The 14,207-nt window shown below is 39.4% G+C and overlaps 1 protein-coding gene across 1 annotated transcript; it reads left to right on the top strand.

Annotated features, from left to right (window-relative positions):
* Positions 1–6,404: 6,404 nt before the first annotated feature.
* On the top strand, positions 6,405–9,355 carry LOC143529311 (NAC domain-containing protein 90-like). Its single transcript, XM_077025136.1, has 3 exons — positions 6,405–6,821; positions 7,287–7,579; positions 8,766–9,355. Exons 1-3 carry the CDS (start codon positions 6,647–6,649, stop codon positions 9,072–9,074), a joined length of 777 nt encoding a protein of 258 aa, XP_076881251.1. The 5' UTR covers positions 6,405–6,646; the 3' UTR covers positions 9,075–9,355.
* The last annotated feature ends 4,852 nt before the right edge of the window (positions 9,356–14,207 follow it).

The raw sequence follows: 14,207 nt of genomic DNA, 5'->3' as shown, positions 1-14,207 counted from the left end.
CCCAGAACTTCTTTGATAATGTATGGCCCTTCCCAGACCGGGGCCAGCTTTCCTGGGCGTTCTTGGTTCGAAGTCTCGTTGTTACGCAGTATGTAGTCTCCTACATTGAAGTTGCAGAGTTTTACCCGCGTGTTGTAGTACTTTTGCATTTGTCGCTTGTAGTTCTCTTCACGCACTGCGGCTAAGTCTCTGCGTTCCTCGGTTAGCATAAGGTCTAACCGTCTTTCCGCATCATTGTCTTCTGGCTGAATCAAGACCCTTGGTGAGGGTAAACCAATTTCGACCGGGATCATGGCTTCAGTGCCATAAGTGAGACTGAACGGGGTTTCTCCCGTACTGGCCTTCTTCAGCGTTCTGTTTGCCCAAAGGACGTGCGGAAGCTCGTCCACCCAGCCGGATCTGTGTTCCAAGAGTCTTTTCTTTATGCCTTCGACGATGCTCTTATTTGCTCTTTCCACCTCACCATTACCTTGCGGGTGTGCCACTGAGGTAAAGGTGTGGGTGATTTGAAGTTCTTTCAGCCACTGTTGTAGCTTCTTATCAGCAAAGTTGGTGCCGTTATCGCTCACCAAATTCTGTGGAAGTCCAAAACGACAAATAATAAATTCCCAAATAAATTTTTTGATATGTTTCGCGGTTGTTTGGGCTAAGGGTTTTGCTTCTATCCACTTGGTGAAGTAGTCGATGGCTACCACTAGGAACTGAACATTTCCTGCTGCTGTAGGAAATGGGCCTGTCACATCGATGGCCCACTTCTGAAATGGCCATGAAAAGGTGACTGGAACAAGTTCATTCTTCGGGCGGTGCGTGTTGGGTGCGTAGAGCTGACAAGACCTGCATTTTCTAATGTATGCCAGCGCATCCGTATGCATCCCCGGCCAAAAGTATCCCGCGTTGTTTAGCTTAGCTACAACAGCGCGTGGACCTGCGTGTACTCCACAGATGCCTTCGTGTACTTCCCTTAGGAGGTAGTCAGCATCTTGGTTGTCCACGCATCTTAAGAGTGGGCCAAGAAAGTTACGTCTGTAAAGGATGTCATCGATGAGTTGATAATTCAATGCTTTACAGCGTAGTTTTCTTGCCTGCGTTTTTGACTCTGGTAGTGTACCTGCCGCGAGGTATTTTATTATTGGTGTCATCCACGTTTCTGTGCCGGTTTGGATGACACAAATTTCCTTGTGCGGGACCGAAGGTGCCTCGAGGAGTTCAATGCGGATGTCCTTTCCCAAGTGGGTGAAGGCTAATGATGCAAGCTTGCTTAACGCATCCGCAGATTTGTTTTCACTACGCTTGACGTGTATGACTTTGCAGTCGTTGAAATCGCGCATAAGGGTTTTTGCTTGTGCGAGGTATAGGGCCATTGTGTCGTTCACGGCCGTGTACGTCCCGTTGATTTGATTGGCTACTAACATGGAATCCACGTGGGCTTCCAAGTGTTTCACTCCCATCTTACGCGCAATTCTCAGCCCAGCCAAGAATGCCTCATACTCGGCTTCGTTATTCGTACTTGGAAAATCCAGTCGAATAGCGTAAGTGTATTCTTGGTTTAGCTGGGTTGGTTAGTTTCAGCCCTGCGCCTGAACCCTCGTTACTGGCTGCTCCATCAGTGTAGAGTCGCCAGACATCATTGATGTCTTGTGCTGGAGAGGGTTGAGCCTCTTCCTGGCACTCTTTTTCCCGCGATGCAGGCACTTCCGCAATAAAGTCGGCCAAAACCTGGCCTTTTATGGCTGGTCTTGGCTTATACTTTATCGCATACTCCCCCAACTCAATTGCCCATTTGGCTAGGTGTCCCGATAACTCGGGTTTGCGTAGAACGTTTGCAAGTTTGAAGTTGGAGAGAATGGTGATTGGGTGACCCTGGAAATATCGTCTTAACCTGCGTGAAGCGTGTATAAGTGCTAAGACTAATTTTTGGAGGGTAGAGTACCGGGTTTCTACGTCTGTTAGGATACGGCTAACATAATAGATTGGCATCTGGATGCCTTTTCGCTCTACTAGCAGGACTGCCCCGGTTGCTCTATCTGTTGCGGAAAGGTATAGGATTAACTCCTCTCCCGCCTTTGGTGCTGTGAGCGTTGGGAGTTCGATCAAGCGTGACCGAATCTCCTGAAAAGCTGCTTCCGCTTCTGGTGTCCAGCGGAAGTGCGTTTTCTTTAAACAGTTTCTCAACGTTGACACAAAAGGAAACGACTTATCCGCGTGGTTTGCCAAAAAGCGATTAAGTGCCACTAGTCGTCCATTCAGTGTCTGAGCCTGTTTGATGGTAGTAGGTGATTCCATTTTGATAATGGCTTCGACCTTTTCAGGGTTCGCTCTGAAGCCATCTTTAGTGACGATGACCCCCAAGAACTTCCCTTCTTCCATTCCAAAGGCACACTTGCCCGGGTTGAGTTTCATGTTTATCTTCCTGAGCGTGTTGAAAGTTTCTTCGATGTCTTTCAACATCGCTTCTGCGTCAGGGCTTTTGATGACCAAGTCATCCATGTAGACTTCCAAGTTCCTCCCAATTTGGGCATGAAACTGGTTGTCCATCAAGCGTTGGTATGTGGACCCGGCATTCTTAAGTCCGAATGGCATCATTTGGTAACAAAATGTGCCATCGGGCGTCCGAAAAGCGGTTTTGTTCTGATCATCAACGGCCATGTGGATTTGATGGTACCCCTTATACGCATCCAGGAAGCATTTAAGGCGAAACGGTGCTAACGAATCCACCTTAAGATCAATTTCAGGTAACGGATAACAATCTTTGGGGCATGCTTTGTTTAGGTCCTTGAAATCTATGCACATGCGCCATTGTTTGTTATTCTTCGGTACCATAACGGGATTTGCAACCCATGTTTGATATCTACTAACGCGTACGATGCCTGCGTCAAGGAGTTCCTTGACTTGGGTTCTACACGCGTTAGTTTGTTCTGGCCCCATTACTCTGCGCTTTTGTACGACTGGCGTAACAGCCGGATCGCATTTGAGCTTATGCTCTGCCTTACTTCGGGGTACACCAGTCATGTCAGCTGGTGTCCACGCGAAGATGTCAGCGTTTTTCTGTAATAAGCGCTTGAGTAAGGTGCGTGTGGGATCAACAACTGTTGGGCCAATGGAAACGGCTTGGTCAGGGTATTTGCCGTTGAAGGCCCATCTTTCCGGTTCGGTGATGGTTGGTTTAGCCATCTTTGGTTTGGGTTTAGATGAGACAGATGCGATGCATACCTGGGGAATGCCGGTGATCATCGCTACACCCTCAGCTGTTGGCCATCCCATCATGCCGTGTACTGAAGATACCACGGCGTTGAATCTTGCCATCCCGTCTCTTCCGAAGAGAATGTCGTATGTGTGGTGGGGCTTCCTCATTACGACGAAATCCACGTCTTCTGTGCGTGAGTGATTCCCGTCCGTAAGAGTGACGGGGAAAGATAGGATACCCAGGGGGTGTTTGTGCTGCCGTCGAACCCTTCCATCGAGGCGTAGATCGTTTCCAGGCGTTCCTTGTCTTCGTCATCTAGCTTGTCGAAGAACTGCCTGTACATCACCGTTGACGAGGCGCCGTTGTCAGCAAGAGTGCGAGAAGTGATGTAGTGTCCCAGCTGGCTTTTGATGACGATAGGGCCTTCTTTGCTGGGTCCTCCTGGCACTCGTGGGAAGCGCACCTCGGCTTCCTTCCACGCGCATGGTTCTGTTGCTCGCCTTTTTCCTCCTCTCATCTTACCATGAACCATGTTGATGCTGATGTCCACGGGCTTTCGTCCGTTGCCTCTGTACCGGTTGTCATTCCTTCCTCCCTTCTTGATTGATGCCACAAGGTGTGCAAGTCTTCCATCCTTGACGAATATTTCAACAATATCCTTCAAGGATGTACACTCTTCCGTACTATGACCTTTTGTCCCGTGGAAGTCACAGGATTTGCTCTGATCCGCATTAGGTCGCTGCCGGATCATTGGAGCTTTTGGAAATGGTAGTTTTTCGGTGGCAAATATTTCCGTGACGCTTTTGGTGAGTGGCGTCCACCGGTGTTTTCGGCTTGAAGGGTGTGTGTTATCTCTTCCGCCAACAAGAGGGTGAGAGCTGGATGAGGTGTCAAAGTTTACCCTTGACTGCCAAATACCTAGCTTCCTCTTTTTGTTCTGCCGGGCGATCCGAACATTGTTTTCTCTAGTCCTTTGCGTGTAGAGGTGTGTACTCTGGGGAAGATCCCTTCCCAGTTGCTTCTCCGTCTCGGCAAAGCGCTTGGCCGCCGTTATGATGGCATCCCATGTGGATGGCATGCCGTCCTTACCCATCAATGTGCGGATAAGCTCTGGGTATTCGGCGCCCTGGATGAAAGCGGCGCGAACAAGATCTTCACTTATGTTGCCCAGACTTAGCTTTTTGGAGTTGAAACGAGTGATGAAGTCTAGTAAAGATTCAACATCCTCTCTCACGCAGTTGAGGATCGTCCACTGTTCTTCAGTATATTTCCTTTGTTGGCTGAAGTGTTGGCTGAACTTGTTTTGAAAGTCCGCCCAATCATAGATGCAGTGGACTGGTAAACGATCGAACCATGCCCTGGCCGCTCCAACCAGAGTCATCTGGAACATATAACACCACGTGGGTTCCGTCCAGTTACTGACGTTTGCCCCCGCAATGAATCTGTTCAAGTGGTCGTCTGGGTCGGATAGACCATCATAAGTGCCGATGTTGGACATTTGTTTGGCACTTCTCGGGGCGATTGCTTCCGCAATGTCCCTTGCAAACTTTGACTTTCCTGCATTCGCAGCTGTTGGTCTAAAGGTTTTGGAGAAGTCACGCGGGTTTCTCTCTGCATTCGTTGGTTTAAAGGTTTCTCCAAAATTCCTTGTCGGTTGGAAGTCCGTTTCCTTACGCTTCCCTTTTGCCTTATGGCGAGGGTTTGCGTCGGTATCGGATTCTTCCCGCTCATCTTCTGAGTACTCGCACTCACTGTTCATATTGAGATGTTGGCGAGTACTGCCGAATTTGTCAGCCTGTTGAAGTGAACGCAAGCGTTCATCCAACTCAGCTTGGAACTCTTTTTGACGTGCTTCGGCCCACGCCTTAACTTGATCTAGTGTTTGGCGAGGGACCCTCGTCCGTTTCTCCAACTGGGCATCAGTGAACCCAGTGAAATATTGTTTACTGCACTTGTCCCGGCTTGGGTAACCGGGGTAGTGTTCGTAAAATTTGTATAACCGCCGGTGTTCCCAGTTGCTGGAGTTGTGGTCACCGGGGTTTCTTGGTCACTTACTGGCCTTGGGACCGGAGTAACGTTAACCATTTCTTCAGAAATTTTGAAAAAACTAAGAATTAGTTCTAGCTTTTATGCACGGATGGCGCCAATGAAGAAACACTAAGCGACCCAGGGCAGATTACGGATAATCTGTGGGTTAAGTAATGTTTCCCACGAGGATGAGGTCCAGCAGAGAAGGTTGTTCTTCAGGTGACCTGCAAAACAGACACCGTAAGCTCGTCACTGAGAAGGGGGGGGGTTCCTCCTTGTGACCACCCTCCGGCGTGAGAATCAGACTAGATTGCTCTGAATATAAGTGTATATTAAGAGATTGCTAGATAAGATGAGATATCCGATGATGTCCTTACCATTCCAAGGAGTTGGAGTATTTATAGCCGAAGGTAGGTTTCCTAGAAGGTACAGCCGGCTGAATAGTATTCCTGTTCTACCAACAGTGGGCTACGCACAAGCCATGCTGGTTGGTGGATAGGCTGCGGCCGACAGTGACAAGGTCGGCTGTATACTGTTCCTTTACTGCCGGCTATGCACTGTTCCACCAACTGTAGGCTGCGCACGTCCCACAGTAAAGGTTGGTGAGTAGGCAGCGGCTAATAGTGAAACAGTACTAGAGGGTGCACCTCCTCGTACTGTTGTCGGTGAGCTGTCACCCTGTGATTGGTTCATGGGCGTCTGGCCAGATCGTCTGTTTTGCCCATACCTTGGTAGGTATAGTACAAAAGATCTTCCAGAAGCATACGGACTGGCTCATTTGGGCGGGAGTATTCCAGCGTTGCTCATTCCTTCAGGTGACTACTGAAGTAGCAAGAGTTGGTGCCTTGTGCGTGTAGCCTTGCTATCAGTGCGGGTAGCCTTCCCTGATGGCTTGTATCAGCAGCTGCGGGGACAGACGGAGTACACCATTGGGAGGCTTTTCCTGCGGGAACAGCTTGCGTACTGCGCGTAAGGACGTCACGTCTGAGCATGGTGGGTCCTGCGGATCCAGTTGGTTTCTGCGCAGACGTCTCTCTTCAATGTGAGTCCTGCGGGTCCAACTGGGCTCTGCTGGGACCTACCTCTTCGCATAAACTAATCAGTAATCTCATTTTCATGTTTGAATTTGGGAAGCAACACTATTTATAATTAATTCAATTGCCGAAGGTCACTAAATGTATTAATTAAAATATTAAGATGGTTCTACCCACATGCATGGAAATTTCTCATGTACGTTTTTTTCTCCTTTCACTCGGCTTTGATGTTAGTCCCACACATATGTCAATTCTCCCTCTCTCTCAATATATATAACTTATACACACACACCACACATATTTGTAATTTGTACGCGTTTAAGAACCAAACCAAACCTTGTATGTTAAGTTTGTTCGTTCTTGAGCAACATAGTTAGTTATCCATCAGATCTAAAGATCCATGGAAGGAGAAGAAGTGGTGATACCAGGATTCAGATTCTACCCGACCGAAGAAGAGTTGATAACGTTCTACTTAAAGAACAAGATACAAGGCATGCCACACGAATTACTGCAAGATATCGATCGAGTTATCCCACAACTTCATGTTTATGATTTCTATCCATGGGATCTCCCTCGTTAGTACCTCATTTTACTCCTTTAAGTTTATTTCTATTATTCCCTAAACCATTAAGATTTTTATCTATTTATAAGCTTTTAATTTGCAAGCAAAAGCTTGCTACAACATGTTAGTTTTTGTATAAGACTCACCTGAATTTGAGAAGGATTAGATCTCCACAAAATAAAAGTTAAAGCTACAATAATCCTTCAAAGTTACTATATGATATCAATATATGAGCATGTTACAAATTATTTTACGTTATTAACGTTGAAAGTTTATAAGAATAAATCATAAAATATAGAAATTTTTGCTTTATGTGTTTATGTATATTAAGTTAGAGTATTCATCTATATTCTATAGTAACCAGAGCTAGTATGTATGAATACTAGGCCTGCATAATAGCTTAATATGTATTTAAGACATAAAATTAAGATTCATTGTTGGTCTTAACTCTTAACAATATATAATACCTTGAATGCAGAATATGCCGGAGAGCGTTGTCAGGGAGATCCTGAGCAATGGTTCTTTTTTATTCCTAGACAGGAAAAAGAGGCGCGAGGGGGTCGACCATCGCGCCTCACGAGTTCTGGCTACTGGAAAGCCACTGGCTCCCCGAGTATTGTTTACTCGTTGAGTAACCGAGCCATTGGGGTCAAGAGAACCATGGTTTTCTACAACGGTAGAGCTCCCACCGGGACAAAGACCAAATGGAAGATGAATGAATATAAGGCTTTTCAAGAAGAATCATCCTCAAATACTAGCAGAAAACCTGAGGTATTTTCTTTATTTTATTGTTCTTTATCTTAACTTCTTATTTAAGTTGTGAAATGGTCATGTAGTTCAAGTTGAGTTTGTCCACTGCTTCTGTTTTCTGGAAGTTTGTGAGTCAGTTCAAAGAACTTCAAAGCAGTTATTATTGAATGTTGTTAAAAAATGAAGTTATTGTAGAATCCTGTTTTTAAAAGTTAATTACATCTTATAAATAAAAAAAACTCACTTTATTTGTGACTATGGTACTACTAAAAAGGTACATTTATTTATAATTTATCTAATCACAATACCAAATAGATCTAGGGGTAAACAAGCCGAACTCAACCGAGCCTGAACTCAGTTAAGCTCTATTAAGCTCGAACTCTACTTGTTACGAACTTTCTGTTTAAACTTCAAGTTCTGATCGATAAGTATACTTAAAGCTCACGCCTCATTTATTAATTAGTAATTATTTAGTTATATTATTTGTATAATTAATATCTATGTATTTTTTAGAACTATACTTTGTAATTGCAGTAATACTTTTATATGTTGTGTTATATCTATATATATTATAAAAATAAAAATAACTATATTTTAATAAAGAATGAGCTCATTTAGATTAGCGAGATTATCAAATATTCTTAATATGTGAATTTCAATATTTCATGCTCAAACTCGTTAATTAATGAGCTCGAATTTAAGCTAGATCTTTTTTATTAAATGAGATTCAATTTAGTCTTTTGTTCGTCGAAACTCAACATAATTCAAATTTTTAGTGAAAAGGTTTCGAATAGCTACTAGCTAGTAAAATGCATAAGCTCATATACACCGTGGTATATATGCCATTTGCACACTTTTACACTACTATAAATATGTAAAACATGAACTTTTTTCACACTTTTAATTAAATGTATTAGATGGTTATATAAACATAAATGTTACTAAACGTGTAAGTATAAGATAAATTTGATATAAATAATTTGTATGAGAAAACTAAGAACTAATAGATTGATATCTATATATAGTTCTACGGATTATATAATCGTTGTAAAGAAAAAAGTATGAAAATGCATGAGAAATGTAGTGTATATTAGTATATATGTTCTTGAAACATACTATTTTTACAAGACGTATCAATTCTTATAATCATTAATTAACAAAAACAAATAACTACAAAGAAACTAATGCAACTTCTTATAACATGCAGCTGATGGAAGAGTTAAGTTTGTGCCGAGTGTATGTGAAATCAAACTGTTTGAGGGCATTTGATAGAAGGCCATCCGGAGTGACCATAAACGAGCAACCGCCAATTCCACAACCCTATCACAATAACGAACATCATGCAACCACATCGTCCACTCATCCCAGCCGTCCATCGATACTAGAGAGAACAACGAGCTTATCCGATCATAGTCATTACTCGTCGGATGAGCAAAGTGTTAATCATCCCAACTCTATGATGGAAAGTGATGATCAACATTTGTTGGACTGGGAAGACCTTAAAAATTGGTTCTAGGTAATTTTTATTGTGAGTTTATTATAAGCGTAGTTTGAATAAGAAAATGAACTGAGTGTTATTTGGATATATGTTTTTATACATTTTTGTAATGTTTTGATTAATTGAGGAAGTGGTATTACTATGTGTAATAAAAGTCATGCTTGCAGGTAATATATAGCCTAATACTGGAAGTGTGTGGGATGTTAACGGGTTTGGTTTAATGGTTTTTAGGTTAAATCGTTAGTGAAATGATTTTTATTACCTTTAATCCAAAACCAAACCGTTAAAAAATGAGATACATAAAACCAAAAAATAAAACATTTCTACGGTTTAAGGTTGTTTAGACTTTAGAACATGTAACTTGTAAAACGGACGAGGATGATTTGAAACTTCTAGGACCATGTGACATGTAAGGTATTAGTTGGCGTTAGATAAAAGAAAAAACATATGTAATATTACATCATTTAGTCGGTTTTATTATATAATTAGTAGAATCAAGTCCGGTTTGGCATTAAATGGTTTTCAAACCACCCATAAAACATCAAGATCGATATGAAATCATTAACGAAGAACACACAATATATAGTAAACCGCCTTTTATTATAACCCAAAAAAATATAACTAAAAAACTCGATTACAATAACTCTTATAATACATAACCTTAACACGGTTGAGGTATTTATGTTGCTAACCCGACTTGGTTAATAAGTTGACTAATAAATTCCTAAAGCCCCTTAGCCCCATACAAATTTAAGATACTTAGAGCATCCACAACGGGGTGGATTTCCCTAGGTCCGAATACATGTGGCAATCGACGGACGTAAATCCGGCGGACGTCACCATTGTGGCTCCCAAGTCCGCTGAACAAGTTTGGTTCTGCAAACGTAACACGAACCTGCAGATGTGGGCTCCTTTATACCTATAAAACAATTCTTGATTTACAATCAATCCACAATCTCACCAAAATCTGATTCAACATGAAGTGGTTTCAGATCTAACCGATTTGAAGTTTCAAAGAGTCCATCTTCAATTAGCGTCTCCACTACAACCTCACCAAAATCTGATTCAACATGAAGGGAGACCGATTTCTGTTCGCCGTTTGAATATCCGGCGAGAGGTGATGGGCGACTGTGATGTTACTGAGGGGATGAAGAAAGTGAGAGGAGAGTGTATCTTCAGATCTACCAAAACTATTTTTGTGTAGGTTTGTTTGAATCTCCGGCTAGAGGTGATGGGTGGTTGTGGTGCTTACTGATGGGATCAAGAAAGTGTGAGGAAAGGGCATCTGATCTAACCAAAATTAATGTGATTAAATATACAAATTAATATATTATAAAAGTATATTTAAAATATAAAATAGTAGGTGATGATGTGTTGTTTGTGTAGGTTTGTTGTTGTGGAAGAAAGTGGGTATTCTGTGAAAAGTTTGAAATCTGATGTGGCGATGATGTCGCGGTTTGTATAAGTTTGTTGACGTGGATGCTCTTAGGACCGAACCTGTGGTCCCACTCGGTATTAACCCCATACAAACTTAATGAAAAGGTTTCCTTTGAAGAAGACCATCCTTGTCGCGTATAGACTTCAAGAGTCAACACCACTTCATAATTTGTTATGAATTTGTTTTTCTCCTTATTTCCATGTATGAATGTATAATCATTCTTTGAAAATAATCATTTTGAAATTTAATTTTAAGTAATGTATTCTTTACAAGAAAATTTAAGAAATACAAGTCAATTTTTGAATGTTGAGATAATATATCAAATTGAATTAGAACTCTTATTCATAACTTATCAAATTATATCATTCGTTGATAAATCCAATGGATCAATACCGCATAATTTACAAAAAAAAGGAAAATAGAAAAATCTTGTGTTATGTTGGATTTGCATTTTCATTCTTGTATTATGTTCAACGAGCAACCGCTAGTTCCCCAACCCTACCACAGTAACGAACATCATGGATCATTGATCCAAACTACTCATCCTAGCCGTCCATTAACATTGGAGAGAACAACAGGCATATCCGATGATAGTCATTACTTGTCGGATGATCAAACTCTTAATCATCCGAACTCTATGAGGAAAGTGATGATTAATGTTTGTGAGACTATGAAGACCTTAAAAAATGGTTCTAGGTTTAATAATAGTGAGTTACTAATTAAGCAGAAGTTGAACTATTTGTAACAAAAGTCATGCTTGTAGCTAATACTGGAAAGTGATGATCAACAATATTTATAGGACCGGGAAGACCTAAAAAGTTGGTTCTAGGTTTTATAATAGTGGGTTAATTAAGTAGAAGTTGAACTGTTTGTAACAAAAGTCATGCTATTAGTTAATACTGGAAGGGTGTGGGATGTTAACGGTTTGGTTTTAATGGTTTTAAGTTTATATCGTTAGTCGGATGATATTTATTCGCTTTAATCGAAAACCAAACTTGTTAAAATTGAGATACATAAAAGAAAAGAGTTAAGTGTCATTTTAGTACCCGTGCTTTGGTCAACTACGCAACTTTAGTACATATTCTTTATTTTATGCAAATGGCTACCCCAGTTTCAAAAAACTTGCATTTTTAGTACTTTTTTTCTAACCCCGTTAATTTTTTCCGTTAAGTCAGGGATTATTTGGTAACTTCGTTATTTTCTTTGTTTTTTTCTTTTATTTTAAACGCTTATATCTTGTAAACCTTAAATCCACAATCATAACATCAAAATCCAAATCCTAAATCCCTAAACTCTTTCTCCATATCATCATAGGGTTTGAATTTTTACGATATTTGGGAATTTAGGATTTGGATTTTGATGTTTTGATAAAGGGGATTTAGGGTTTACAAAATATAAGTGTTTAAAAGTGAAGAAAAAAACAAAGAAAATAACGAAGTTACCAAATAATCCCTGACTTAACGGAAAAAATTAACGGGGTTAAAAAAAGTACTAAAAATGCAAGTTTTTTGAAACTGGTGTAGCCATTTGCATAAAATAAAGAATATGTACTAAAGTTGCGTAGTTGACCAAACCACAGGTACTAAAATTGCACTTAACTCTAAAAGAAAATGAACCATTTATACAGTTTGAGATTGTTTAGACTTTAAAGCATGTAACTTTAATGAACGGGTTGGGATGATACATAATATCTAGGACCATGAGACGTTAAAACATATTAGTTGACGTGACACGTATTGAGTTTAGAGAAATGAAAACATAAGAAAGAAAAAGAAAATATAATTTTACACGATTTCTATAACTATATATGTAAAATTACATTATTTAGTTGGTGTTATTATATATCTAGAATTAAGTCTTGCATAGTATTAAACAGTTTTTAAACCACCCATAAAACATAAAGATCGATATGGAATAAAACGAAGAAAACAAAATATAAAATAAACTAACTTCAATTATAATCAGAAATATATAACTCGAAAAACCCAAGTACAATAACTCTTATAATACATAACCCTAACTCGGTTGATGTATTTATATTGTTAACTTGACTTGGTCACCAAGTTAACTAATAAAACCTTGAAGCCCTTAATTCCATACAAACTTAATGAGGTACTTGGGCCCGGGTCCCGTCGGGTATACCTATATGGGACGGTTATACTTGAAACCCGACGGGAATTGGACCGAGTATGGGATTTGCATTAAAAATTTTTGCATGTATGCGACGAGTATGGGGTTCAGCGATACCTGATCCTATTACTTGAAACCACATACCCTTTACCGAACCATACCCGATTTATATACCCGAACTTTAAAATAAATTTATTGTTTTCCTTATGAGATATGTACTTACTGATATGTTTTCCGTTATGTTTCATTTTAGTATGTTCATTATATTAAACATTTGTTTTTCTTTTGAGATATGTACTCATTGATATTATTTATAGTTTGCATGTTGTGAATATATATATATATAATTATATAAAAGTTATAAGGATGTTATTTATATATGATAACGTTTATATGTATGTGATGCATCATATTTTAATTTGTAATATTTGTTAAATAAAAAAAACTATACAATAGTTATAGTTATAAAAATGAAATGTACTTACGAGTATACTCTATACCAACAAAAGGTTTTTTCCTTTTCAATATGAATGGGAAGGTTAATTTCCTTTAAAAGAAGAGCACCACTTGTCCCTTATTGACTTCAACAGTCATGACCACTTCACAGTTTTCAATTTCATACTTGTTATGAATTTGAATTTCTCCTGCTATCATCTTATTTGTTTAAAAATAATCATTTCGATATTTTTCAATTACACGTGTATTCTTACAAGAAAGTTATAAAAAAAAAGTCAAATTTTGAATGTTTACATCCAAATTGAATTAGAACTCCGATTCACAACATATCAAATAATATTCAAATTCAATGTTTTATACCAGGCATTATTTACCAACAAAAAAAAAACTTGAATTATGTTGCTTTTTCATTTTTAGTTTGTGAATCACTATCCAAAAGAAGCACTATCCTATAAAAAGAAACAGGTATGACTTTGACCTTGTATACGAGAAAAAATGTTATCAAGAAAAGCTATTTCTCTTATAACTTCTGTTATCCACTGAGTTTCCATTCACACGTCATTCTTAAGTTATAAATACAAAAAATATTTTTTATGTTTTAACAATTAGTAAAGAAAAAATAAAAACTAAATGTAACTTAAATATAAAAATACAAAAAGGTTGCAATTGTAAAAAAGGCAACCATAAAATACCAAAACAAAAAAGAATTGAAAACTAAATATATTCAGTTCTCATTGCGGTTGGTAGTCAAAATGCGTACATATGTTTCACGAAAGCTATCGAGACACATACGTGTCAAAACCGCTTAAGAGATTAAAAATATTTTATTTTGAAACTGAATCGATTTACGGTGTTAAAAAAACACTAAACACCGTGTATTTGACTATTTTTTTAAGTTAATGGAAACAACTTAATAAATAATTCCAAACTAGTTAGTAAATGAAAATATTAATAAAAAACTAAAATTATATTTAATTATTAAATAAAACCATCCACGCTTGGTTTCTTCGGTGGAAAATACCACGACTCTCCTCCACGTACATGAACCATGACGGAGGGGCACCGTGCTCATCGCCACATCACTTCCACGCTTGGTTTTCACTCTCCCACGCCTCATGGTCTAAGAT

This window comes from Bidens hawaiensis, unplaced genomic scaffold, assembly GCF_021521415.1.
Source record: "Bidens hawaiensis isolate Kalapana, Puna unplaced genomic scaffold, B.hawaiensis_p1.1 tig00008535_1, whole genome shotgun sequence".
In the NCBI taxonomy this organism is placed as follows: domain Eukaryota; kingdom Viridiplantae; phylum Streptophyta; class Magnoliopsida; order Asterales; family Asteraceae; genus Bidens; species Bidens hawaiensis.
The sequence above is the reverse complement of the archived record's forward strand: the minus strand, read 5'-3'. Positions and strand labels throughout refer to the sequence as shown.